The 27,113-nt window shown below is 43.0% G+C and overlaps 1 protein-coding gene across 3 annotated transcripts in view; it reads right to left on the bottom strand.

Annotated features, from left to right (window-relative positions):
* LOC147028676 (seizure 6-like protein) overlaps window positions 1–27,113 on the bottom strand; it is a 357,285-nt gene that overhangs the window by 287,634 nt on the left and 42,538 nt on the right. The window contains exon 2 of one of the 3 annotated variants that reach the window (XM_085879335.1): window positions 4,880–4,995. The exons of the other annotated variants lie outside the window; for them this stretch is intronic. Coding sequence (XP_085735461.1) covers window positions 4,880–4,889 — 10 coding nt within the window. The 5' untranslated portion in view covers window positions 4,890–4,995. The remainder of the gene's footprint in view (window positions 1–4,879; window positions 4,996–27,113) is intronic. 3 annotated transcript variants of the gene reach the window in all.

Genomic DNA, 27,113 nt, shown 5'->3' on the forward strand with positions numbered 1-27,113 from the left:
CAGATTCGTTATTATTCTTGCCAAATTATACTACTGCTATTATTGTTGTTAATTAATATATGCTTTGTCACAATGTCATCACACTTTTTGTTGTTTAGTTTTTAATTTGAATTGCATGCCGAAGATGGACATATTAAGCTGCTCTGTACACCTCAACACGGACTGCATTTAAAACATGGGAATTAATTTGGGTTCTTTGTAGTTAATTCGCCTGATCAACTCAGGAGACCATGATGATCACTTTGGTGTGTCACACTCCACATCAGAAAGCTCCCATAGAACTCCACGATAAAAACATGACACACACACACACACACACCACACACACCTCATCCATTTATAGTAAAGAAGAGCAGAGGTGCTCACACCTTGTGCAGAAGGAATTTAAAATTTAGAAAAAGATTAGCCAGGTACTAAGTACAATTCCAATTAATTCATCACATACAATTTAGCAGGCAACACTATAATAATAACGAGAAGGGCACTCGGTAGAGCGCATACCTCCCGCTCATAATACCTGATCCACGAGAACATCTTGGGCCCAATACGTTTTTAAAATATCATACGATACAGAACTATATCGTTTTTGGCCCTATCTCTCAATGGTGAAGAATCACTTTGAAATTAAATAAATCTCGTATCCGGATCCGGATTTGGATTCTCACCTAAATCGAATCAATTCGTCCTTGTCACACACCCAACCTGTCCACCAAGTTTTATCAGAATCCGTCCACAACTTTGTGAGATATCGTGCTATATATCATTTTTAGCTCGATCTCTCAATGGTGAAGAATCACTGAAAAAGTTCTAGTAGTCTGATCTGGATCCGGATCTTCACCAACATCGAATAAGTTCTTCCATGTCACACACCCAACCTATCCACGAGGTTTCATCTGCATTCGTCCGCAAAGTTTTGAGATATCGTGCTAAATCGGTTTCACCCGATCTCTCGATGGTGAAGGATCACTTTAAAAATTCTAGTAGTCGGATGCGGATCTGGATCTTCACCAAAATAGAATCAATTCGTCCTTGTTACACACCGAACCTGTCCACAAAATTTCATCCGGATCCGTCCAAAACTTTTTGAGATATCCTGTACACAAACAGACAAACAAACAGACAAGCCGGGAGGCGGCGATGGGTCACCGAGCATGGAAACTATAAGATAAAGAGCAAAATGGATGTCATATAGCGGATAGGGAATCACCTTAAGATTATGCATATCAAATCTCATCCAGTTACATCTCCTGATAACTACTCAGTATCCATTTGAATGAAAAGTACTGAAAATGCGGTTTGAAATCGGAAATCCCCAAAGTTCGAGGGGGTGCTGTGGGTGAACAAAGATCTAAATCGAAAATCCAGCTCGATTGTTTGTGCAAAATGTATTCCAGACGATTAGTGTGAATTTTCATGACCATCCGACCATAACCCTAGGAGGAGGAGCATTTGGCGCGAAGGCACCTCCAGCTCTCGCATATTATCGATTTTTGCACTAATTGACCTTTGACTCCTGACCTAAGCGAAATCGGTCAATATGTCCTGAGGCAAAGTTGTAGTACTCATTGAGTACCATGAACCTGCAAAGTTTCATCCGTATCGATGCACTCACCTGGTCGCTTGGGGGCCTTCAATTTTTGCCAATTTTCGCGCATACCCTAATTGTAGGGGGCGCTGCGGGTAAAGTATTCCATATATCACAAAAACCGGAATATATTTGATAGAGCATCACCTGTAGATCATTCGTGCCAAATTTCATAACCCTAAATGGGATAATGGCTTTCGGAATTGATTTCGCCTGAACAGTACCGATTTTGAAGGTTTTTCGGTTGTTGCTGGGGAACCAAAGTGTCCCTAGCAACCATCACAATTTCCAAAGCACGAGGTCATAAGATGTACCGACCACCCGAGTTTGGTCAAAATCCGCCCACGTTTACTACCAATTATGCTGATGACAAATGAACAAACATCCAAACAAACATCCAAACAAACAGACAGGATTACTGACAATAATGGTCACCTATTTTGGCGACCCAACAGAAAGGGGTGAAAATATAACCTCCTTCACCTTCGGTGGCAGAGGTAATGAAATAATTCTCGTAACCAGATTCGGATTCAGATCTTCACCAAAATCGAATAAATTTGTCCTTGCCACACACTCAACGTATCCACCAAGTTTTATCTGAATCCGTCCACAACTTTTGAGATATCGTGTTATACATTGGTTTAGCCCTATCTCTTAATGGCGAAGAATCACTTTAAAGTGGTGAAAACATAACCTCCTTCACCTTCAGTGGCGGAGGTAATAATGTCATGATTAATAAAATATATACAATATTTAATACATGCAAAATAAGCTATAATATGAGACAATAAGGCATTACTATACAGTATACAATAATGATTACTGCAATGCCTCGGGATAGACATTTTGAGTCTGGTTGTTGGGTGCCAGAATTGGTGGCGGAGGTAATAATGTCATGATTAATAAAATATATACAATATTTAATACATGCAAAATAAGCTATAATATGAGACAATAAGGCATTACTATACAGTATACAATAATGATTACTGCAATGCCTCGGGATAGACATTTTGAGTCTGGTTGTTGGGTGCCAGAATTGGTGGCGGAGGTAATAATGTCATGATTAATAAAATATATACAATATTTAATACATGCAAAATAAGCTATAATATGAGACAATAAGGCATTACTATACAGTATACAATAATGATTACTGCAATGCCTCGGGATAGACATTTTGAGTCTGGTTGTTGGGTGCCAGAATTGTGAGCTTGGCAATCTGGATGGAAGATGATTTGCAATGCTGCCTAACACAGGATGGCACTACATGATACACATTTACATAGAGAGAATTGTGGTCTTCCTCACACCCTGAACCCCTACCCTGAAGGTTTGAAAATGTTTTCTTGCATCTCCATTTGCCAAGAGGATTACAACGGTATGCAACATGATGGGGTTACTACCAGTGGGGCCGATTCTGTCGATGGATAGACAGACAGAGAGAAAATACAACTTTAAAAATATACATAGACGTGATGCTGAGGAGGTAGTGTATGTAATTTATAGACAGGATAGTCAGGGTAAAATTGTATGTGTAAACACCTCTTCCTTGTGAGTGGGGCCAGGTGAGGGCTTCACATCACAAAAGGCACACGTATCACACGTGTGCGAAAAGGCCTTCACGATCTGTCTGGCCAGCATGTGACAGCTGCAGCGGTGTAATGCGCTTTGGGGCCTGGAATCTGACAATGGATTTATTATTACTGGGGCACCCCATGGGTGGGATGGCCAGGAGGATGACTCTGCCCAGAAGTATGAAGCAGGAGAAAGAAGAAGGGCCTCGAGAGGAGAGAAAGGACACAAGAGAGCTGCCGGCATGCAGGAGGACTTGGGGTGTGAAGAAGCGTGTATAGTAGGAGGACCTCGGAGATTGAGAAAAGAAAGGGCACACCAGAGCTCTTGGCTTGCAGTGAGGACAAAGAAGAAGGGCTGAGAGGAGAGAAAGGACACGAGAGCTTTCGGCGTGAAGGAGGAATCGAGTGTGAAGAAGCAGTGCATAGAAGGTCCTCAGAGAAGGGGAGCTGAGAGGACAGACACAGGAGCTTCTGGAATGCAGGAAAAGAGAAGGAGGGTCACGAGGGCTGTTTCAAAGTTCAAGTTCGAAGGTGCTGATCATCGTTGGCTTATTACCTCCGCCACCGAAGGTGAAGGAGGTTATGTTTTTACCCCTTTCTGTCTGTTTGTCTGTGTACAGGATATCTCAAAAAGTTGTGGACGGATCTGGATGAAATTTTGTGGACAGATTCAGTCTGTGACAAGGACAAACTGATTAGATTTTGGCGAAGATTTGGATCTGGTAATTTGTTAAAGTGATTCTTCACCGTTGAGAGATCAGGCTAAAACGATATGGAGTACGACATCTCAAAAAGGTTGAGGACGGATTTGGAAGAAACTTGATGGACATGTTAGGTGTGTGACAAGGAAGAATTGATTCAATTTTGGTGAAGATCTGAATCTGATAATTTTTTCAGTGATTCTTCACCATTGAGAGATCGGGGTAAAACCATATATATCATGATATCTCAAAAAAGTTGTGGACGGATGCAGACAAAACTTGGCGGACAGGTTGGGTGTGTGGCACGGACGAATTGATTCGATTTTGGTGAAGAGATCCGAATCCGGAGATGGATGCTTTGTTTAGAACTGCTCGCTCCCCCCACATTTCCAACTTTCCCCCCACATTCATTTTAAATAAACCCTTTAAAAGTTCAGAAAATGTGTTCAAGCCATATGTCTCCTGTGCATGTGCCGTCAATTTTGACTCATTTGGGTGACCTTGCGGAACAGTAAAGAGTAATAATTGAATACAGTGCAGGAGAAGATAGAAACCGTTTGGCCGTTTCCTGAGGATCCCGGCACTGAGGCATACCGTGTTAATGGAGCCTCAGACCTGACAATACATATGACAGTGGGAAGGGAAGGAGAAGTAAATAGTGCCCCATAATCATGCATATTTGATGGTTCAAATCTCATGTCAGACATCAATTTGTCAATTACCATAGATTCCTCGATTTCATATCATGTATGTTCGACACATGTTACATCGTTAACCACCAACAACGTAGAGTAGTACCTGCCAGCTGAATTCTTAATATTCAAAACAAAGTGTTTGTAATCATGAAAGCACAGCCTCTTCTTTTTGGCACAAATTGAAAAGGTGATGTTTTGTGACCTTTAGAATCTAAGATCATGTTAAGAAAATTTAAAATCCTTCCAGCTAAATCACAAATATGATGGTCAGTTCTCAGCCATTAAAAAAGAAATGCAGTGTTGGATTTTTGAAACTTTTACCTTGTAACATGTAGGAACAGACTGTGTGTAGAGCAAAATCATCACTTTACAATTTGATGTTTCACCACACTATCAGGTAATGCAGGAGCCTTTTCATTCGCCGCCAGTTCCCTCCACTGCAGAGGCAACAAAATAATGTTCAATTACAGGAGAGTCAGCAGGTTAAACTACCTGGTCTTGTAATTAGCAATGACTTGAATTGTGTTGATCACACAAGCCTCATCACCTCAAAGGCTTCAAGGAGGTTGCACATGCTTCAATGATTGAAGGAGTTTCACATTCTCAAAGATCTGATCAGTGTGCACATCTTACATCAGACCTTTTTTTGGAATATTGCTGTCCAGTGTGGCATTCCTCCCTGAGACAACAGCAGGTATCTATGGTTGAAGCGTTCCAAAAATGCACACTGAGGATTTTCTTGGCTACCAGCTATGAATCCTACCATCATACCCTGAGTACTAAGCTGACAATAAGAGGAGGGTTAGGAAGGTGGTAAGGCAGGGGCCATTCATTCAAACATTAGTTCCATCCATCGATCTATCGGGACCATATTCTGTACAGAGCATCAGTGCCGCCGAAGTAGTCTCCTGGGCTATTGGGCACAATCCTGGATGGGTCACCACTCTGACACAGGATACTCAAATGGCTCAATCATCCCAGCAAGGTGGGACTCATTTTGTCGACCTCAGAAGGATGACAGGCTGAGTCAACCCCACCTGGTATTAATTCAACGGTAGGCAGGATTTTAACTCGGGACCCTCAAATCCCAAGCCTGCCACCCTATCCATGAAGCAAACACCAGGCATAGACATTAGTTAACACATGGAATGGTCTCCCTAATAAGGTAATGGAAGTAGAAACAGTACATAGATTTAAACTGGAACTGTCTAGGTACCAGGAAGCATTAGGGATAGAGGGGTACATGGACACTGACAAGACTTCGATGTGGATGCATGATTGTGTGCATGTGTACTGATTGTAAATAGTCGAACAGGATTTAAAGAGGTCTTCAGTTCTAAAGAGTCTAAGGCATCTAAAGGGTGTGAAGGTCTCAAGGGTCTAAGAGGTTGAAGTACTCCAAAGGGTTCAAGGGGTCTGGAGGGTTTAAAGGTCCCAAAAGTCCAAAGGGTATGTTCCAATCGTACTTTGGGTCTAATGGGTCTCGACTCGAGATGGTCAAACGGGTTTAAAAGATCTATAATGTCTCAAGTAGTCTGAAGGTCTAGAGGGTTCAAAGGGGTCTGAAGAATGTAAATTCTTAAAGGCATCTAAAAGGTTTAAAATGTCTAAAGGCTCTAAAATGGTCTCAAAGGGTCTTAGAAGTTCTAAGCAGTGTAAGGGGACTAAAGGTCGAAGGGGTCTAAAGGATCCAAAGGTTGAAGTGGTACGTTCAAATAGACATGAAACTGATGTTCCAGCAGTACGTAATGAGAGAGTTAACAGAACACCTTACCCCGCAAAGTCTTGTGATAAATATAATAATAATATAACTGGAGGAAAAATATAATACAAGAACAAGGGCAGGGTCTCTGAGCAGCAAATGTGGTTGGTCGTGATGATGTAAAATGCTGTAATATTTGGTCCAAGTACAGCTAAATGGAAGGGTTTTGAAAGTGGCAAGAAGGTGACTTGTGTTCTGCAGAGTTCAAGTATCTAATTAAACTGAAATAAAATAAAGACTTTAAAGGTCATTGAAAAAAATTCTGGAAGTTTACTGCTGTTTATGCAGCACGTTTTACACCACCCTATTAAACATATTACATTAGTTACTTGTGCCTGTTGTTTGTGTGTCCTTTATAACGTCCTGAAAAACAGTAACCTTCCTGTTTGGAATTACTTTAAATTTTGTTTGACTGCCAGAAGGGCAGACAGAGTAAAACAATTATCTCACTCTTCTGTGCTGCACAACAAATTCAGAGCCAAATGACCATTAAACTACAGGTTCGTTTTCCGATTCGTGTTCCAATTCGTGTTCAAAATATTGTATACCATTCAATTGAAATCAAGTTGTTCCTCGATCATCAACTGCCATTTGTAGATGGAAGGACAAACAGACGGACAGAAGTAAACCAATCACTTCACACCGCTTTTCGCTTCGAGTGTGCGGGGTAATAAAGAGACTTAAGTACGCAGTGTAACTTTTTACACAGACAGGCACACAGACATGAATGGCTTTTTAAAGTATGGATAATTATGAGTACAGTATCCACAAAAGGGATGTGCCTCTGAATATTTCATTGGTTGCAGTATAATTTTGAATCTGATTATGGTGGCCATTTTTGCTAACATAACGAAGCACCTCTCTGAATCGCTTCCTCCGTTTGCCGAGCGGCAAGGCGAGCATCTTGCAAAGCAGTTGATATGGGACGACTTTCTTGGAAAGCGACAGCAAGCCACTTGGTAATGGAACACACCCAGCCCTTGATCCCTTGATCACTTGCTCCATTTCCCAAGCAGCTTAGCAAGCGTCTTGCAAAGTGGTTGATAACCAACAGCTGGCTTGGCAAGGGGGTAGCAAGCTGCTTGCTAACGGAACACACCCCAGGTGTTAGAGGGAGCAGTCTCATCAATTGCAGCAGCCGAGCTGCCAGTATTGGTGTCAAAATGTGTGTCATGCCTTCATTGACTTGCACGCCTTCACTGGGTGTGACACTACAAGTGCGTTTCATGCTAAAGGAGAAAAAAAAGCCTTATGATGTATAAAAGGCCAACAAATGATGTGTCTGTTTTGTTTTTTCAAATACTTTGGCAGAAGTTTTGATTCATCTGCCAAAATTGTGGTGGGTTTGGAAGTATTTTTTTTTCAAACTCAAAAGGATGACATACCATCCTGCCATTTTCGAGAGGAAGTACAAAAAATATTTTATGACCAATAGCAGCACATTAAAGTTGACCTAATTGCAATTCCAACGCGTGGTCATTTGTCAAAATATTGCCTCTCATCTCCGAGAAAAACATTTCTTCAAAACAACCAGTGCAACCGGACCCGGTCACAAATGGTTTCGCAAAAAAAAGTTTCGCCTCTCACAAAAAAAAAAAAACTAGCACGTTTCATAGTGCGAACTTTTAACACAACATGTGGAATGGTTATACCTTTCAAACCATGCAAAGAAAAAGTATTCGCCAGATTTTTGTGACGGACCTCATTTTCTAGGCACATGTGTCGATCAAACACAAGTTCCGTGGCACCAAACTTGCACTATCAAGTTGATGAATTTTAAATGAAAAAGAACGTTTCCACACTTCCAACATGGACACACAATACTTTTGCAATCTCACATATAATAGTCTGGCAATTTTCCCAATACATCTGCTCAATACATAACATGTTTGCTTGAGTGACAGCAGTTGGTTGCTCGTGAGAACGCTCAAGATTGCTCACAAATTCAAGGCTATCTTTGAACTAACAACACCATTTAAACACACTGACGTGAAGCATATTCATCACCAAGGTTGCAGAGAACACACTTATGTGAAGTATATATATATATATATATATATATATATATATATATATATATATATATATATATATATATATGCAGAGTGTGCAGGGGCTACTGTAAATTTCAGCTGGATTGATGTTCTCCTTCAAAAGGAATTCCAAATTACACCTCTGTTACACAGCACATATTACCATAGTGATCTGATTCCATGACTTGGAAGCACAATTGTATTTTTCAGAATTCTAATCCTGATTTGTTCACCTGATCATTATAATCATGATTGAATGGCTCAGTTATTGTTGAAGAAAAGAAAATACATTGGGTAAATATTGAATATCCTCTCGACAAACATACACGTGCAGGAATTTTGTCAACAATCGAGTTTATTTAATGTGAGTGAGTTGCAATTGAGAGCCTTCACTGCCTGTGACACATTTGAGTGGAAGTGATGTTACGATCAATATTATGGTACAGCAAACAGTAATACATTTTGGAGATGTGACAGAACTCTTAGGTTTGAATGCTTGTTTAGAGAAACAATGATAGACTGAATAGAACAGACTGCCTGGTGATGTGAAATGAAGCTTATTCAATAAGGGCAGTGAAAGGAAACAGGAAAATAAGAAACTAAGAGTAGGAAGAGGAAGAGCATTATTCTTTTTGAAGTCCCATAGGAACGGAGTTAAACACTTCAAGGAGTGCAAGCAAAGAAAGAGGAATAAGAGGAGAAAGAGAAATATCTTTCTGGGTTCCTACAATGGACCACTACGTAAAATAAGTGGTGTGCGGTGGACATGTGATTTGATAAAAGAGTCCATCAACACGAGTCTTGATTGGCTGTTGTTGTCCAGACACAACCAGCTGACCCAAGACGAACATAAAGGGTTAATATTGACACCGAAAGAACTCTTATATGTCAACCTGCCTGTATTCCCAATATTTAGACCGTCCCCCGCGCAACGGAGACGCTGCTTTGTAATCACCTATCGGTGTGTGTGTGTGTGTGTGTGTGTGTGTGTGTGTGTGTGTGTGTGTGTGTGTGTGTGTGTGTGTGTGTGTGTGTTTATTTCCTCCAGAACTCCAAAACCACGAAACCTAGCAGCCTGAAACTTTGCATGCATACTAAGAAAATTACAAGGAAGTGCAAGAGTGAAAATTGGGTGTTTGGGTTAATTAAAACATTCCTTTTGAACATAACCAACGGCCTTATTTAATTATATCCTTTATCAGGCGCATCCTCGGCAACCTTGCTTTTTGGCGTCTTAAGGCGTATCTTCGGGAACTGAAGCCGCCATGTTTTTTTGGTCTGTTCAACCATGCCTTGACTTGGAACAGGCCACAACGATTTCTTAACGATAAAGTTAATTTTTTTTCATTTTCCTCTCTCATGTTATCGAATGCCTGTTCATCCTAGCTATGAATCGCTGTATACATTGCTTTTGTAAGTACGATAGTTTTCAAATTAGGAGCCTGGAGCAATTTCATGCATTATATGATGCGGTTTTCCATGATCTACTCTCACGGACAAATTAAAGCATATCGCCGAAATATTATTTCGGTTTTGAGGATCGGATATCGTCCGGACTAAATAAGTGTCGAAATATGTTGTGAAATCTGATAATTTAAAGAAATAACGAGTCTTTTAACTCAGCCGATATACCCATTTACTTTAAGCAAGCAAGGCTATGTTTCCTCCTTCTCCATAAATACAGAAGTAAATGTGAAATTTCCAAAGCATTAACTTATCTTTTTCTACTGTTTGAAGAATTATATTTAGTGAATAAAAGATTTAAGAATGTTCCAAAATTAACGAGCTTCATTGAACTACATGATCTAATGCATTCACTGCGAGACTTTGTGCCCTGTCCTTCAGAGGGACTGCTTATCCATCGCATCTGCCAGATCTCTGACTATATTTTCGGACGTTTCACGAGGTGCTCTACAGGGAATCAAAGCAAATCTGGTGAAAAACGGATGTTAAAAAAAGTTATCACGTTTATGCAGATCTCGAGCAGATGCACCACATGACATACACAGACGAGCAGTCAACACGGCGGATTATCTGAAATGTTTATTTCATGGGCGATTGAACTTTGCAATGTCTCCAGGGTTGTTCTACAGTAAACAGCAAGTCTTTTGTGGAAAAAGTCATTATTTGAACAATTTATTTTATTAACTGCTGCGTGCAGGGTAAAGACTGGCTTTAAAGTTAAAGGGATCCAAAATGGTATGCAGCCACAGCCAGGCCAGCAGTTCCTGATCATCCATTTAATTGGAGTGCTTGCTTGAGTGCTTAAGCCACTTGCCAAGCACTCTATCGTTGAAAGCAGTACCCCGCTATGTCATTCTGAACGAATCGTACACTCACTGTGGAAGCTTTTGCCGCACCACGTCTTACAGAGTGAGTGGTTCATGCCCCATCATCCTGAGCGAGGATTCAGTCATCTTGAGCGAGTGGTTCATGCTCCATCATCCTGGGAAAGTGGTGCATGCTCCATCATCTTGAGTGAGTGGTTCGTACTCCGTCATCCTGAGTGAGTAGTTCATGCTCCGTCATCCTGAGCTAGTGTTTGTGCTCTGACATCCTGAGCAAGTGGTTCGTACTCTGTTATCCTGAGGGAGTTGTGAAATAACACCCGATTTCCAAGCCATTTGCTGTATTAATGTGTTTTCTAAATTACCAAGCCAAATATTTTTCCACCCATCACTCACAGCTGTTTATAAAGATCAATGCTTGTGAACATATCCCTGAAATGTCTATATAAATGCAACGCTGTTTTTCAGTGAAAGCTACTCAAAGTTTTTGGGTTGCATACAGTACTTCTTGTCGTCAGGAATCACACTGACTCCAACGTGCCAATTCCCGAAAAATTGCCGATATCGGCCAAGCACAAGTGTGTGTGTGTGTGTGTGTGTGTGTGTGTGTGTGTGTGTGTGTGTGTGTGTGTGTGTGTGTGTGTGTGTGTGTGTGTGTGTGTGTGTGTGTGTGTGTGTGTGTGTGTGTGTGTGTACATAAAGCATAACATATTCCCTCTCCCTACTCTCTCTCTCTCTCTGCCTACTCTCTCTCTCTCTGCCTACTCTCTCTGCCTTCTCTCTCTCTCTCTCTGCCTTCTCTCTCTGCCTTCTCTCTCTCTCTGCCTTCTCTCTCTCTGCCTTCTCTCTCTCTCTCTCTCTCTCTCTCTCTCTCTCTCTCTCTCTGCTTCTCTCTCTCTCTCTGCCTTCTCTCTCTCTCTCTCTGCCTTCTCTCTCTCTCTCTGCCTTCTCTCTCTCTGCCTTCTCTCTCTCTGCCTTCTCTCTCTCTCTCTCTGCCTTCTCTCTCTCTCTCTCTGCCTCTCTCTCTCTCTCTCTCTCTCTGCCTTCTCTCTCTCTCTCTCTCTCTCTCTCTGCCTTCTCTCTCTCTCTCTCTCTCTCTCTCTCTCTCTGCCTTCTCTCTCTCTCTCTCTCTCTGCCTTCTCTCTCTCTCTCTCTCTCTCTCTGCCTTCTCTCTCTCTCTCTCTCTCTCTCTCTCTCTCTCTCTCTCTCTCTCTCTCTCTCTCTCTCTCTCTCTCTCTCTCTCTGCCTTCTCTCTCTCTCTCTCTGCCTTCTCTCTCTCTCTCTCTCTCTCTGCCTTCTCTCTCTCTCTCTGCCTTCTCTCTCTCTGCCTTCTCTCTCTCTGCCTTCTCTCTCTCTGCCTTCTCTCTCTCTGCCTTCTCTCTCTCTCTGCCTTCTCTCTCTCTCTGCCTTCTCTCTCTCTCTCTCTCTGCCTTCTCTCTCTCTGCCTTCTCTCTCCCCTTTCTCTCTCTCTCTCCGCCTTCTCTCTCTCTCTCTCTCTGCCTTCTCTCTCTCTCTGCCTTCTCTCTCTCTGCCTTCTCTCTCTCTGCCTTCTCTCTCTCTCTCTGCCTTCTCTCTCTCTGCCTTCTCTCTCTCTCTCTGCCTTCTCCGTCTCTCTGCCTTCTCTCTCTCTCTCTCTCTGCCTTCTCTCTCTCTCTCTCTCTGCCTTCTCTCTCTCTCTCTGCCTTCTCTCTCTCTCTCTCTCTCCCTCACTCTGCCTGCGCTCTCTCTCCCTCCTCTCTCTCTCTGCCTTCTCTCTCACTCTCTCTGCCTTCTCTCTCTCTCTCTCTCTCTGCCTTCTCTCTCTCTCTCTCTCTCTCTCTCTCTCTCTCTCTCTCTCTCTCTCTCTCTCTCTCTCTCTCTCTCTCTGCCTTCTCTCTCTCTCTGCCTTCTCTCTCTCTCTCTCTGCCTTCTCTCTCTCTCTCTCTCTCTGCCTTCTCTCTCTCTCTCTCTCTCTCTCTCTGCCTTCTCTCTCTCTGCCTTCTCTCTCTCTCTCTGCCTTCTCTCTCTCTGCCTTCTCTCTCTCTCTCTGCCTTCTCTCTCTCTCTCTCTCTGCCTTCTCTCTCTCTCTCTCTCTCTCTCTCTCTCTGCCTTCTCTCTCTCTCTCTCTCTCTCTCTCTCTCTCTCTCTCTGCTCTCTCTCTCTCTCTCTCTGCCTTCTCTCTCTCTCTCTCTCTCTCTCTCTGCCTTCTCTCTCTCTCTCTCTGCCTTCTCTCTCTCTCTCTCTCTCTCTGCTTTCTCGCTCTCTCTCTCTCTCTCTCCCTTCTCTCTCTCTCTCTCTCTCTCTCTGCCTTCTCTCTCTCTCTCTCTGCCTTCTCTCTCTCTCTCTCTCTCTCTGCCTTCTCTCTCTCTCTCTCTGCCTTCTCTCTCTCTCTCTCTCTCTCTCTCTCTCTCTCTCTCTCTCTCTCTCTCTCTCTCTCTGCCTTCTCTCTCTCTCTCTCTCTCTCTGCCTTCTCTCTCTCTCTCTCTGCCTTCTCTCTCTCTCTCTCTGCCTTCTCTCTCTCTCTCTCTGCCTTCTCTCTCTCTCTCTCTGCTTTCTCTCTCTCTCTCTCTGCCTTCTCTCTCTCTCTCTGCCTTCTCTCTCTCTCTCTCTCTCTCTCTCTCTCTCTCTCTCTCTCTCTCTCTCTCTCTCTCTCTGCCTTCTCTCTCTCTGCCTTCTCTCTCTCTCTCTCTCTCTCTCTCTCTCTCTCTCTCTCTCTCTCTCTCTGCCTCTCTCTCTCTCTGCCTTCTCTCTCTCTGCCTCTCTCTCTCTCTGCCTTCTCTCTCTCTCTGCCTTCTCTCTCTCTCTCTCTCTCTCTCTCTCTCTCTCTCTCTCTCTCTCTCTCTCTCTCTCTCTCTCTCTCTCTCTCTCTCTCTCTCTCTCTCTCTCTCTCTCTCTCTCTCTCTCTCTCTCTCTCTCTCTCTCTCTCTCTCTCTCTCTCTCTCTCTCTCTCTCTCTCTCTCTCTCTCTCTCTCTCTCTCTCTCTCTCTCTCTCTCTCTCTCTCTCTCTCTCTCTCTCTCTCTCTCTCTCTCTCTCTCTCTCTCTCTCTCTCTCTCTCTCTCTCTCTCTCTCTCTCTCTCTCTCTCTCTCTGTCTCTCTGTCCCATCCTTGCTCTACCCCCTCCCAATACAGTGAAGCACCCTCCTCCCACACCTCTCTCATGCTCCACATGCTCTCATGCACACTCTCTGATGGGAGTCTGTGGACATATCTGGATATAGTGGTTATATAGAGATAATGTTTGTGTCCAGGCAGGGTTTGTCTCCGGACGTGTCCGGATGGTATTTATCTCTAGATGTGTCCAGATGGGAGTTTATCTCCAGATGTGTCCAGATGGGATTTTGTCTCCGGATGTGTCTGGACGGGAGCTTGTCTCTGTACAGCTTGGCTCCGGATGCATCTGAGCGGTGTTTGTCTTCGGATGTGACAGAGCAGTTTATCTCCAAATGGGTCCAGGCAGGAGTTTGTCTTCGGATGTGGCCGAGCAGTGTTTGTGTCTGGACAGCTTGACTCCAGATGTGTCCAGCGGGTTTTGTCTCCAGACATGTCCAGGCAGTGTTTGTCTCCAGGCCGTGTTTTCAGATGCGACCGGTAAATAATGGATTTCGGACATTATTATGTCTCCAACTTCACTGTTATTCTCTGCAGAAATCATTGTGATGAGAAAGTATGAATCGTAATTCATGCTCCACCACACGTCTTCTTTCCCTTCATCTCACCTCACACTATCTTCCCTTCCCCCACCCTCCTCGCTCCCTCAACCCTTCTCGCACCCACACCCCTCCTCACTCCCTCTCCCTCCTCCTCCCTCCTCTCTCCTTTCATCTCCACCTCTTCACTCTCTCCCCCCTCTCTCACTCTTCCCCCCTCGTTTTCTCCCCCCCCCCTTTAGTATTCCCATCAGCAAAGAGACAGGTAGTATTTGCTTGTAATAAATATGGTTCAAGACCCAAGAATTGGTTTGAAAACTTAAATAAACAGGTTAACCGAAAAGTGGGTTGACATGTATGAAAACTGAAGATCAGGATAAGAGTAAGGGACACAAAACACAATTATAGACTAAGAAAGCAAGAAAGACAGGATGAGAGAGAGGGAGAGACACAGAGACAGAGACAGAGAAGTTTGAGTTAAGTCGAGAATAAAGGTGATGAAGAATGCAATAAAGTGAAAGAAATACCCTCGTTTCCTATAATTGTGCCATAAAACGAAGATGCATGAAAAGCTGTTAAGGTTGTCTGTAATCCTGAAAATGATTATAAAGATTTTGGAAGTGAAGCAGGGTTGAGTGTGGTTAGCAACTAAATTAGACAAGCTTAAACGGCTCAGCTCGATCAGTCGAATGTCTGTGTATAGTACATTTACCTGTGAGCTATTAGTGTGATGAAAGCAGCGGGTGCTGCTTCATATCACACTGTACCCCAGATGGGACATGAAGCAGCTGTCTTATCACCAATTATGTGGACATACATTGTTTGATGGTATGACGTGTCAGCGAAAGCAGGACGTTTCGTGTTTTGGTTTGAATGTTAGTCACAAAACTTTAAAAAAACATGTTCAGCTTCAAAAGTGAACCAAATAAAATTGTACCAAGCAACATCAATTAACAGGCCATAAATTACCATTTCATATTTACAAACAGGAGATGGTGTAAAACTTCAATTAAATTCGTTCACAAAAGGAAAATAAAATGCTTTTGCAATTCGACCAATCCTGAATTCTAAATGAGGATTGTAGTTTGGCCAAAAAACCTCTACTCCTGCATCAATGATTCATCGGCAAGCAGCAGCTTCTTCGCTCACTGCAGATCTGGATAAAATCACAAACTGGTCCAACACGTGGAACATGTCTTTCAATCCGGACAGATCTCACACTCTCACTATGTCTCTTCGAAAGGACCGTTTACAAACCCCCCCCCCCCATCCACTTTCTCAACAATCCTCTGGAAGAAGTCTTTTCTTTCAAGCTTCTAGGTCTCACTATCTGCCATGACCTTTCCTGGGAAAGTCACATTTCCAACCTCGCCTCAAAAGCCAGTCGCCGACTGGGAATCCTCCGTCGTGCTAAGTACTTCCTCGGCCCTCTTGAGCTCCTGACCACTTACAAAGCTTTTGTCCGTAGCCTGATGGAGTACTGCTCTCCCCTCTGGGCTGGTGCTCCTGCCTCCCACCTTTCTCGGCTTAACGCTGTCGAAATCAGGGCATTTAAGATCATTGGCATCTCCCGCAATGAAGCTGAGTCTTTGGGCCTCTCACTCAATCACCGCAGGTTGGTCGGTGGTCTTTCTGTCTTCTACCGACTCCTTTCCAGCCTTGCCCCCCCTGCTCTCTCTGCGATTTGTCCCCACCACATTTCCACAGGGCGCTCAAGGTCCGCCAACAACCCCCTTCTGGTAAAACTACAAAAATCACGAATCACTGCTCATCTTCACTCTTTCATTCCTCTTTTTTCCCGCCTTTGGAATAAACTTCCTCACTCTATTCTTTCCCATTCTTCCCTCCAGGCTTTCAAAACAGCTGTTCACCACCACCTCTTATCTTCCCCCATCCAAATCCTCGATCTTTTCTACCCCCGATAATCCACCCAAGCCCACTTCCTTAATTTCTCCTGCTTTCCTTCCTGAAAGTCCCTGAAATGTCCATCTTCTCTTCGCCATGTTCCCCGTCCCATCCCCATCCCTCTCCCTTCCACAGTTCACCTAATGTGTCTGTTCCCCACTGTTTTGTCCCTTCCACTCCCGCCCCTCTTGTCTCATGCCTCCTTGCTGTGAGTTGTGTGTTAGCTCTCATACGAGCCTCGACCAAGGTATACAAAAAAAAAAAAATGATCTTTCTATCCTCATTCATCTTTCTTTCCCTCAGAGAGATACCCATCAGCCTTGTCATCATTCAAAACTGTATTGACCTGCACATGTATGCGTGATTTGTGTGTTGCTACCCTCACCGAGCCTTAGACTCTGTTAAAAACAACTCCTTTCTCAACTAACCTTTTAACCACCTTATATATATGTTCACCCTCTTTCAAAACTACATTCTCATATCACCCACTTCATTCCGACTGTCTAGCCATTGTCACTTCCTCTTTATCTGGTCTTTGCCACTTAACAAGCAAATACAACCCGTTGCTTCGCTGATGGGGATATTAAGGAGAGAGGTTGGAGAGGAGAGATGGAAGGGAGAGAGAGGAAGACAGGAGAGAGGGAAGGGAGAGAGAGGGGGGGGAAGAGCGAGGAAGGGGGGTGGGGAGGTGGGGAGAACTATGCCTCCCCAAACGTTGCAACACCGCAGGAGGGAGGGATGCGAGGAGTGGGTGATTTTGGAGTTTTGGATGGGGGAAGATAAGAGATGGTGATGAACGACTGTTTTGAAGACCTGGAGGGAAGAGTGGGATTGAAGAGTGTGTGAGAGTTTGTTCCAAAGGCGTGAAAAAAAGAGGAATGAAAGAGTAAAAGGTGAGCAGTGATTCTTGATCTTGGTAGTTTTACCAGAAGGGGGTTGCTGGCGGAAATTGAGCACCCTGTGGAAATATATATTGGGGAGTGGGGGGGGAGGACATATTGCAGACAGAGCAGTGGGGGCGAGGCCGGAGAGGAGACGATAGAGGACAGAAAGACCACCGACTTGCCTGCGGTGAGACAGTGAGAGACGCAAAGACTCGGCTTCATCGCGGGAGATACCAATGATCCTAAATGCCTTGGTTTCCACAGCATGAAGCCGAGAATGGTGGGAGGCGGGAGCACCAGCCCAAAGGGGAGAGTATTTCTCCATCAAGTTGTGGATGAAAGCTTTGTATGTGGTCAGGATCTCAGGTGTGCCAAGGGAGGACTTTGTGCGATGGAGGATGCCCAGTTGACAATTGGCTTTTTGGCCAGCTTGGATATGTGGCTTTCCCAAGATATATCATGACAGATAGTGAGACCAAGAAGCTTGAATGCAAGGACTTCTTCAAGAGGATTGTTGAGAGAGTAAATGGGTGAGGTGGGGGGGGGGGGTGTTCCCACGGTCCTTTTCGAGAGACATAGTGAGAGTGCGAGATTTGTCTGGATTGAAAGACATGTTCCACGTGTTGGACCAGTTTGTGATTTTACCCAGATCTGCAGAGAGCGAAGAAGCTGCTGCTTGCCGGTCTGAGGGATGACAGATGGTACGGCAGAGTGTGGAGTCATCAGCAAAGAGATAAAGAGGATTTTCCAGAGTCAGAGATCATTGATGAAAATCTTCCTCACTTTGTCTTCTTCACTGCTTATTTCTTCGCATTCTCCCTTTGATTATATCTTACAACAATCCATATTTTCTCAAAATGTGACCACGATAGTTTTTGTCTTTTCAAAATTGTTTCAAACAAACACCTCATCTTCTGCACCAACTCAAGAACTTATTAACTTGTCTTCAGTCCAACCTATCCAATCCTTTTCACCTTTTGGCACACCCACATTTTGAAGTTTCCAGTCTCTTGATGTCTTCTTTTCTCCAAGTCCATATCTCACACCCATGTAGCACCATACTCCAAATTAAGGATTTCAGTAACCTCCTCTCTTCAGCTGTCAAAAAGAGCCTCCACCAGTCTTTATAATCCTTCTCCATTTGCGGTAATGCCCTGATCATCTTTGAACCTGACCAATTTCAACAACTTCCTGAAACCCACTCCATCAAGGTCTTCCAATACTTCTTTCACAAGTGTCTGAATACGAGTTGAAGAGGATGGGTGACAAGGAACCTTGATGCACACATCAACCAATGGAGTGAAACTGTCTCTGGAATGTGGGAACCAGTCTTCAAGGAGAGGATCCATTTTCACTTCATTTGGTGAACACGCTACTACTCCCACAGAGTCCTAGACCTGCTGCAGGATTATAAAAAGCAAAACTATTGATCATGGCCTGTGTGAAACATTAAGCGAAGACCAAAACACAAATTTTTTTACTTGGGGTATACTATATGTATGTATACAAAACATCTCTCACATGAAATTGGTCCAATTATATATCAACAAAACAATCTCCCCCAGCTGTGACGAGGATGATATAATTTCAAGAAAATTGCCTAACTAATCCAAATGCATTACATACAGGCCAGCTTGTTGGCATTTTCCACCCAACGCAAGTGGTTCAACAGCAAAAAAAAAAAAACAAGAGATAGATGCAATTGAGCCTTGGTGGGAGACCATCTTGCTTCTGTCATTGAACAAATAGGGTGTTTGTAACTTTGACATTGTGTAGTTTATTCTACAATCTACACCATCACTGACAATTCGCCAACTCACGGAGAAACCAGTCCGGCCACACAGCATTGGAATGGCCTACATTTTGCGACTTGTCAATGTTTCTGCTTTCAAACAGCTCGGGTTGGTGGGGAATGAAGAGTAACCTGCTTACGTGCAGCTCTTTTTGACCAGTTGGACAATTCTCACAATTATGTCATACTAGCCTCAGATGTGGCAATTGATAAGGTGAAGAATGATTGATTGCTTATTATAATTACAGGTGATGCATGCCAATATAAACATACACACACACACACACACACACTAATTTGGAAGGTGAAAACCACTCAATCATGGTCTATGCAGTTAAAGTTGCATATATCAGTTAATTTCACACCATGAACATTTACAAATTTCAAGGTTGAATTTTTGCCATTATGTATGCAACTGACGTGCTAAACCTGGACAATATAAAAGCTACCTTGCACACGTGTGTCACATTAGGCTTGTCCTCCACACAGCTGCCGAAGAGATTAATCTGTAATGGAGGGAAATTGATCACTTTGAACAGAATGGTAACCTTGCAACTGGCTCCACATTCTTTCTCGACATTACGCAGTCCAGACAGCCTGCTCGACTAAGCACCTGAAAAATGGAAGATGGCTTTCTCTGTGCTCCATTGACTGAGAAAGCACCACTTATTTCTAACCACAATAACACAACCTCAATTCAGACTCATCGTATATGTGGTGCTATCCCGGGCTGACTGTGGTGCACAAGCCAGCTGCAAGCCAAGATTACAGGAAATGGTGAATGGCCAAGAGCATTGCCAGTATTCATCGCCAGGGTTATCAGGGTTGGCTCAGTTGTTATCAGTCGATGCAGGTTTTTCTTTTGGCATGGCTTGCAGTTCATGTTGGCCTCCACAGCAGCTACTTCCAAGCTATCCAACTGCCAAGCACTTTACGCATGAGACACAGCACAGCATCTCTGACATACGCAATCAAGGACACGATCGATATATTAGATATTGTGAATATTTCTGAGCGTTGGATTATCTCCAAAGCAAGGTTACATTTCAGGAGGACAATAATGGCCCCCTGATAGAGTGTCTTGGTGATCATCCTGGTCTATGCAACCATTTACTGTTTTGAGTTGAGCATCACTGTCACATCATTCTTTTGACCACCATCTCTGCTTTCTGCGAGACCAAAAAATGACTAATTACTCACAAGAACATCTCCCATTCCATTTACGATACTTTAACACATGTTGGACAAGGATATTTGGAAACATACTTTCACATGAATTACATGAATTACAAGGACATGAGGAGACAAACAGACAGTAAGTGGGATTTCATCCTCAGCTCTCACAATCATCAGCTAAATACTTAGTGAGAGTGCCAAACAGGCAAAACAAACCAGACATAAAGCTCGAGTATAACAAGGGAGGAGAAAAGAAAACCAGATAAAAGCTGAATTAATTAGTTGATTAGTCCAATTTCTTTGCCAAGCAGTTATGATATAACCAATTAATGAAAACGTTTACATTTTAGTCTTGATGCTGTATGTTTATATTTATACCTTCTCCCCCCCCCCCCCCCAAAAAGTAATGCTATTTCTTTATTTTCTCCCCTCTTTTTACATAACTAAAAAAGTGGACGAGAGAAAATATAACCTGTTATGAATCCTCTGAGTACTTAAGGCTCAGCCCTTTAAAGTTTTGAGCGTTGACGATAGCACAATACCCAGCCAACGCCCCAGTCCGTCTTGCCTATATAAAGCTCATTTAACTTTGTGTGTGTGTTGATGATTGTTGCATGCTTACAAATTTTCTTCTTCACTATCCCTTTCCATTTCTCTTATAATTTTGTTTAAATCTACATGTGCAGTCTCGTAGACAACAGGAACGGTACTCGTAGAGCACATAGTCTCACCTCGTGTGCAAATTCAGAACAAAAATACTATCGTTAACTGAGCACGCGACTGTTACAGCCCATATACCTGAGTCATCCATGAACCCTATGTCGCATTAATTGCCATTATCCATAGCTTTATTGATTACTTATTGATTATTAGGATATTTAATGACCCCTTTTGTGCACATTAAACCTGAATTGCACCAATGAAGGTGAATATGAAAAAAAATTCAAACTATATTCCTCGTGGCGAGTCAATCATATGTGTGAAGCTTCGTATCGATCTGTTAAGCGGTTCTGGAGAAGAAGATTTTTTAAACGTTTTTATTTGCAATGCGATATGGCTGCCAGACCATGTGACCAATGACGTCATAAATTTAATTCTTCACTTGCATCAGGTCACAGATCAAATATATTAAGTTTCAGATTTTTTGGATAAGGATTTTTATTCAACCAATTATGGCTGGAATACTTCACCGATGATGTCATTGTGATCATCCTGTTTCCCCAATGAGAAGTTTATGATATATGCCAAGTCTGAATTTTTTTTCGTTGAGTGGTTTTGGAGAAGATGTCAAAATTTTTATTTTAATCCAATATGCCTGCCATACCATGTGACCTAAGATATCAGAGTAATCTATAAAATATTCTCCATGGAGAGTCCCTCCTATGTTTAAAGTTTTGCATCGATTGGATGAGCAGTTTCAGAGAAAAAAATTTTTTTAAACAACTATATGTGGATGTGGATACACACATCTTGCTTTTTCATTTCTGTTCCTCACAATTCTATCACACTCACATACACGTGTGCGCGCGCACACGCACACGCGCACGCACACGCACACACAAATGAAACTCATTACTCTTATTAGGGTCTATATAATCCGATGCACTGTCGGCCTGCTTTAGCATGGAGTGACCCACATTAATATGACAAAAAGTGCAGAATAACCTTGAACCATCTTCATACATATTAAAAAGATGATGTATTAGCATTATATAGAGCCATTCACAGAAGAATATACATTGGAAATTATGTTGAATGTATTTGTTTCATCAAGTACCCTTTATAACTAAATTGTGTGGGTACATCAAAATGAAGGAGGCTCACTAATTTAAAACATGACAAAGGCCAAAGTCTCCATGAATCACAATTCAGTGCACCCAAAGCGCCAAGAAGACAGGTTAATTATGATCAAAAATTCAAATAGAGAACGAGTTGTTGAGTATTACCTGAATGGGTGGTTCTTTTCATTCAACAGTATCTTCGCTATTAAATGATGTTTTGGGCTCCCATCCGAGTTACCATTCTCCATTATAGAAGACTCGGTGGTGCTGAAAGAGTCTTGGGCAAGGAATATATTTGGTGGATTTCCAAAGCCATCCCATTCATAGTTAGCTGGAAAGTCACTAGAGTACCAACATACAACACCTTTTCCTTTTCAAAGGTATGCTGCCTCTGGGAAATCTGATGATGACAAGTTGGTGCTAGCGGATAAGACCTCAAAGATAATCGTTTCCAAGGGAAGTATGCTTTTTGCTTGTTTTATTTTTGTATACAAAGTCCAAGCTTGTGGAGCAGCTCCAACACAGAATGGATCAGAATACAATCGGACAAAAGGAAGAACAGCAAGAGAGGTGGGAACGCCAACACCAGGGCCGAGGAGATGGACAAACAAGGGATTTGGGAAAGGAGTGGTAGGGGAGGATGCAGAAGGTAGACAGGATGGCGGAAAGGATTCCGAGCAAACTCTTAGGAAGGACAAACTAAAAATTCGGAAGGGTGGGCTTGGGGGAGGAGGGGTGGGGGAGGGGTTAACGGTGGTAGAAAAGATCAAGGTTTTGGATGGGATGTGATCTGGGATAGTGGTATACAACAAACTTGAAGACTTGGAGGCGAAAATGAGATCGATAAAAATATGAAGTTGGTTCTACAGGTGGTTAAAAAACAAAAGGAACGGATGAGTGGAGGTCAGCAGTGATTCTGGATTTTGGTAGTTTCACCAGATGGGGGTTTCAGGTAGACCGCATGCACCCTGAAGAAATCTCGGGGGGGGGGGGGTAAGTAAGAAGAGGGTAGAGGGTGCAAGACCAGAACGGAGGCAGTAGAAGACAGAGAGACCACTGACCTGTCTGCAAAGGCAAAGTGATGAGCCATTGACTCAGCTTCATCGTGGGAGATTCCAATGATGTTGAAGGTCTTCGTTTCCATGCAATCAAGCTGAGCAATGTGTGGAGCAGGGGAGCTAGCCCAGAAGGGAGAGCAGTATTTCATCAAGCTGTGGATGAAGGCCTTCTCGGTGAACAAGAATTCAGATGTGCCAAGGAAGGATTTTGTACGACACAGGATGCAAACTCAGTGACAGGCTTTGGAGGCCAACTTTGAAATGTCATTTTCACAAGAAAGATCATCGCTTAGAGTGAGACTCAGGAGTTTGAGTGAATGAACTTCTTCCATAGGATTGCTAAGAAAGTAGGTGGGAGGGAGGGTCGACCAGATGGATAGCGAGATAGAGATAGAGATAGAGATAAGATTTTGCAGAATTGAAAGCCGTGTTTCATCAGCTTGTGATACAATCAAGGTCTGAAGAGAATGAAGAAGCTGTTGCCTGTCTATTTGAAGGATCAGGGATATCATGGTAGAGGGTGGAGTCATCAGCAAATAAATGAAGAGGATTTTATGAAGATTTGGAGCGATCGTTGCTGAAGATTAGGAATCGGATGGGCCTGCAATGCTACTTTGGGGGTACTCCAGCCTTTACAGGGAGAGGAGATTAAAAAGATTCCATTGAGAGCAACACATTGGACCAGAGTATCAGACGTCAGTAATCCAAGAGTGGAGTTGACCTTGAATGCCAGAGGCAGAGAGTTTGGGGAGCGAGGTGGGATGTCAGACTATATCGAAAGCTCTAGATATGTTTAGAGAGATATGTCTCTTGATATGTCTTGATTGAAAGCTCGAGATATGTCGAAGGCTCTAGATATGTCAGACGATATCCTGATCTTATGTCTGACAGTGAGGGCCTCCATCCATCGTTGGGAGAGTGGAAGCAGCATATCCTAGTTGGAGTGACCTGGACTGAATCCAAATTGGTAATCTGAGATTAGGTCATTGGAGAAAAGGACAGACTTCATATCAACTGCGTTGATTGATTCAATGCCCTTGCTGATGATTGGAAGTAAGCTGATAGGTCGGTAGTTGAGGGGATCAGGTTTTGCACCTTTTATGTAATGCAGTGATGTTGGCTGATTTCCCAGCAGATGGAAGATGACCTCCAGCATTAGGTGACAATAAATTATAGGGTGAAAAGAGCAGAAAGATAATGTGAAAGAGTAGGTTTTTAAGACGTGCGAGCTGATGCCGTCTCATCCAGTTGCAGAATCAGTCAAGGGTTGCCAGAAACTTCTACACCTTCACAGATGCAAAATACACAGTGCATGAGCAATTGGGTGCAACTGGGGAGGGTGGTTAGAGAGAGCTAGCGAGGGGCTAGGGACACAATATTTGGAAGCAAACACAGAATTGAGGCCTTCTCACGAGTGAACTCGGCTGTGATGCCATTTTAAGAGAGGTTAGAGATGGAGGCGGAGCATACTCCGGAGACAGACTTAACAAGGTGCCATGAAGTTTTAGAGGAGGGAGACCAGTTTTAAAATTCAATCTTGAGGTTGGACAAATGTTGTGTTCTATGTCTCCTGAGAGTGGACACACACTTGTTGCAGGATTTTTGGAATGATCTGAGATCGCCTTTGTTAGGTTTGCTTTCCAGGAAGAGACGGCAAGTTATTTCAGAGCAAATGCATCACCACAGGATTCAATGTTCCATCGGTGGGAAGAAGAGTAGGATAACTGAAGACGAGATGGGATGGACCTCTGCATAAGAGCAGGTTTCTGTGAAAGCATTGCCAGGCTGAGTTCATATCAGGGGCAGTAGAAATAGGAGTTTAAGTAAGATGGTTGCCTGTCGTCCCTGCCAATTTGCTTGACTGAACTGGCAGATTGACAGGTGGTCTGGATGAGGCTCCAGCATGTTCAAGTATGACAGGAAAGGAAGAAACATTCAAACGGAACACATAACACTGCCAAACTCGCTGAAGTTACAACTGCAATTCAAAAACTGGCAGATTTGCTGCCCACATTATACTTCATATATGTCAGTTACAACTACATTTTCTCAGTTTATCACAAATGAATGATAGTTTGGATGAGGTTCCAGTCTGTGGAAGTATGAAAGGAAAGGAATAACCATTCAACCAGAGCACGTAACAATGTTTCTCTAACACTCACTCCACCCACCAAATCTTCCAGCTGTCCACTGTCCAGTTTATTGCAATAGACTTGTCGTTTATTTTACAAACTATATCTATTATGAAGTGTTTTTATCTTGGGATGGGATATATAGCTCCTTGTAGCTGTGAAAATCCATTAACGTTTAGAGACACAGCAGGACGTGATATTGGAAATCGGAAAAAATATTGCCCATCATTTGTAATAATTTGACAATTGTTGTAAACGCAATCCACTTTCTCCCATCGAATTGCGTTTACTTGAATTATCGACCAAGTGGGTTTTCATAACCGTGTGTGAAAAAAAAACATAGATGATGAAAATAAATTGCTTACCATTGTCGGAATGAGCGACCATGCTGCTCGGATATGTTGTGTCGTGACCCTGCCCCTCAGATATACACTCTAAGAGTTTTCTGACATCAAGTGGCCACATTGCTCACCAAGCAGCGCAGATCTAGCTTTGGCAACTAATGTTCTGCAATGATGATGAATCAAAGTAATATCTATTTCTGATACGAGCTACGTAATACAATTTAGCAGCAAGGAGCAATGAAACATGATATGCATATAATCATGAAATATAATCTTTTAATCGTTTCATTAGTGTTCTAAGTGTGTCAGGGGTCATTATGAAAATTATTTATTGTGTTGCTTGGACCAAAGGGTCCATCCATCCATTGGGACCATACTCTGTGCAGAGTGTTGGTGCGACCTAAACAGTCTCCTTGGCTATTGGGCACAATCCTGGACAGGTCGCCACTCCAACAAAGGATACCAGTAAGCCAGCACTCATTTTGCTGACCTCAGAAGGATGACAGACAGAGTCAAACCCACCTTATATTAATTCAACAGGGAGTGGGATTTGAATTCAGGATCCTACGATCCCAAGCCCACCACCCTAACAATTAAGCTAACACCAGGCATAGGACCAAAGGTTATGAGATAGTATTTTGAGAACATGCATGATGAAATGGGGTTAATTGTAAAAACACATGTTGCTGAAAAGGAGGAAGTGGGAAAAGTTATTTACAAATGGAAAACCATTTGCAGTTTTCCTTTGTTTGGTGGCTAACCGTGGGTTTGTGAAGGTACACTCTTGAGTCACTTGAGATACTCGATGCTCAAGCTTTGCTCCATTGTTACTGAAGGCTCTGGAATCCTACAGTAAGGAGATCTAGGACAGGGATGAAAGAGAACAGTGGATCCAGGAAAAGTGCTGTGATCAAACGGTTCGGACAGGATGAGAAACCGAAACTCCTTAACTGCACAACGATTTAATCAAGGCAAAGATGGCAGCAACCGACTCACACACATGAGGCACCAGTAAGCCAAAAAACGGAAGTTCCCCTCCCTTTCCAGTGGAGATTATAGGAAAAAACGGTAAGAATTACAGAATCACATTACAACAACATGGCATCAACAGATTGCAAGAAAACATTCACAAGTAAAGCAGTAAAGCGTTCACATATATAGCAGAGGATCAAAGGCTAACAGTTACAACAATAAAGACACTGCACTGTCTATTATATTTGTGCATGCATTGCACTTGCATTTTCCTTTGTTGCTAATGAGTGCTCTTTGCCAAAAGTGCAGGAGGAGGTGTTTCAGGTAGTGGTGCGAGTGAGGGAGAGAGGGGATCAAAAGTTTTTTTCCCCCCCATTTTTCCAAAAAGTCTTTCTCGGTCAAAAACACGAGCTATGTTCCAATGGCATTAGGAAACCCATCCTTGCACTGCTGGATAAATGTGTGACAATGGCTGGAAAACACGTATAGAAAGGACTAAATACGGTTGTTTTTTTGTACATGTGACCGAGGTTCTTGGAAGCGCTAGAGCAGAAAGGAAGGGAACAAAATAGAAAAGGAGAAACACCAACAGCAGAGTGGAAGTGAGAGTGAGATCGAAGGGAGGGTGAGGAGGACACATGTGGTGAACAAGCTGAAAATAAGCTGAATGAAACACAGCAAGAAGATGGGTTTCAGTGGCATTGGGATATTCCTTCATGGAAGGAAGAAAAACCTTTTTTTAACTCCCCGAGGAGACCAGGAAAATGACACAAGCAAAGGGCAGTGACGCAAACAAAAATA

The sequence above is a fragment of the Eptatretus burgeri genome, chromosome 4, assembly GCF_056783735.1.
Source record: "Eptatretus burgeri isolate ZD-2024b chromosome 4, Ebu_testis_v1, whole genome shotgun sequence".
NCBI lineage: Eukaryota > Metazoa > Chordata > Myxini > Myxiniformes > Myxinidae > Eptatretus > Eptatretus burgeri.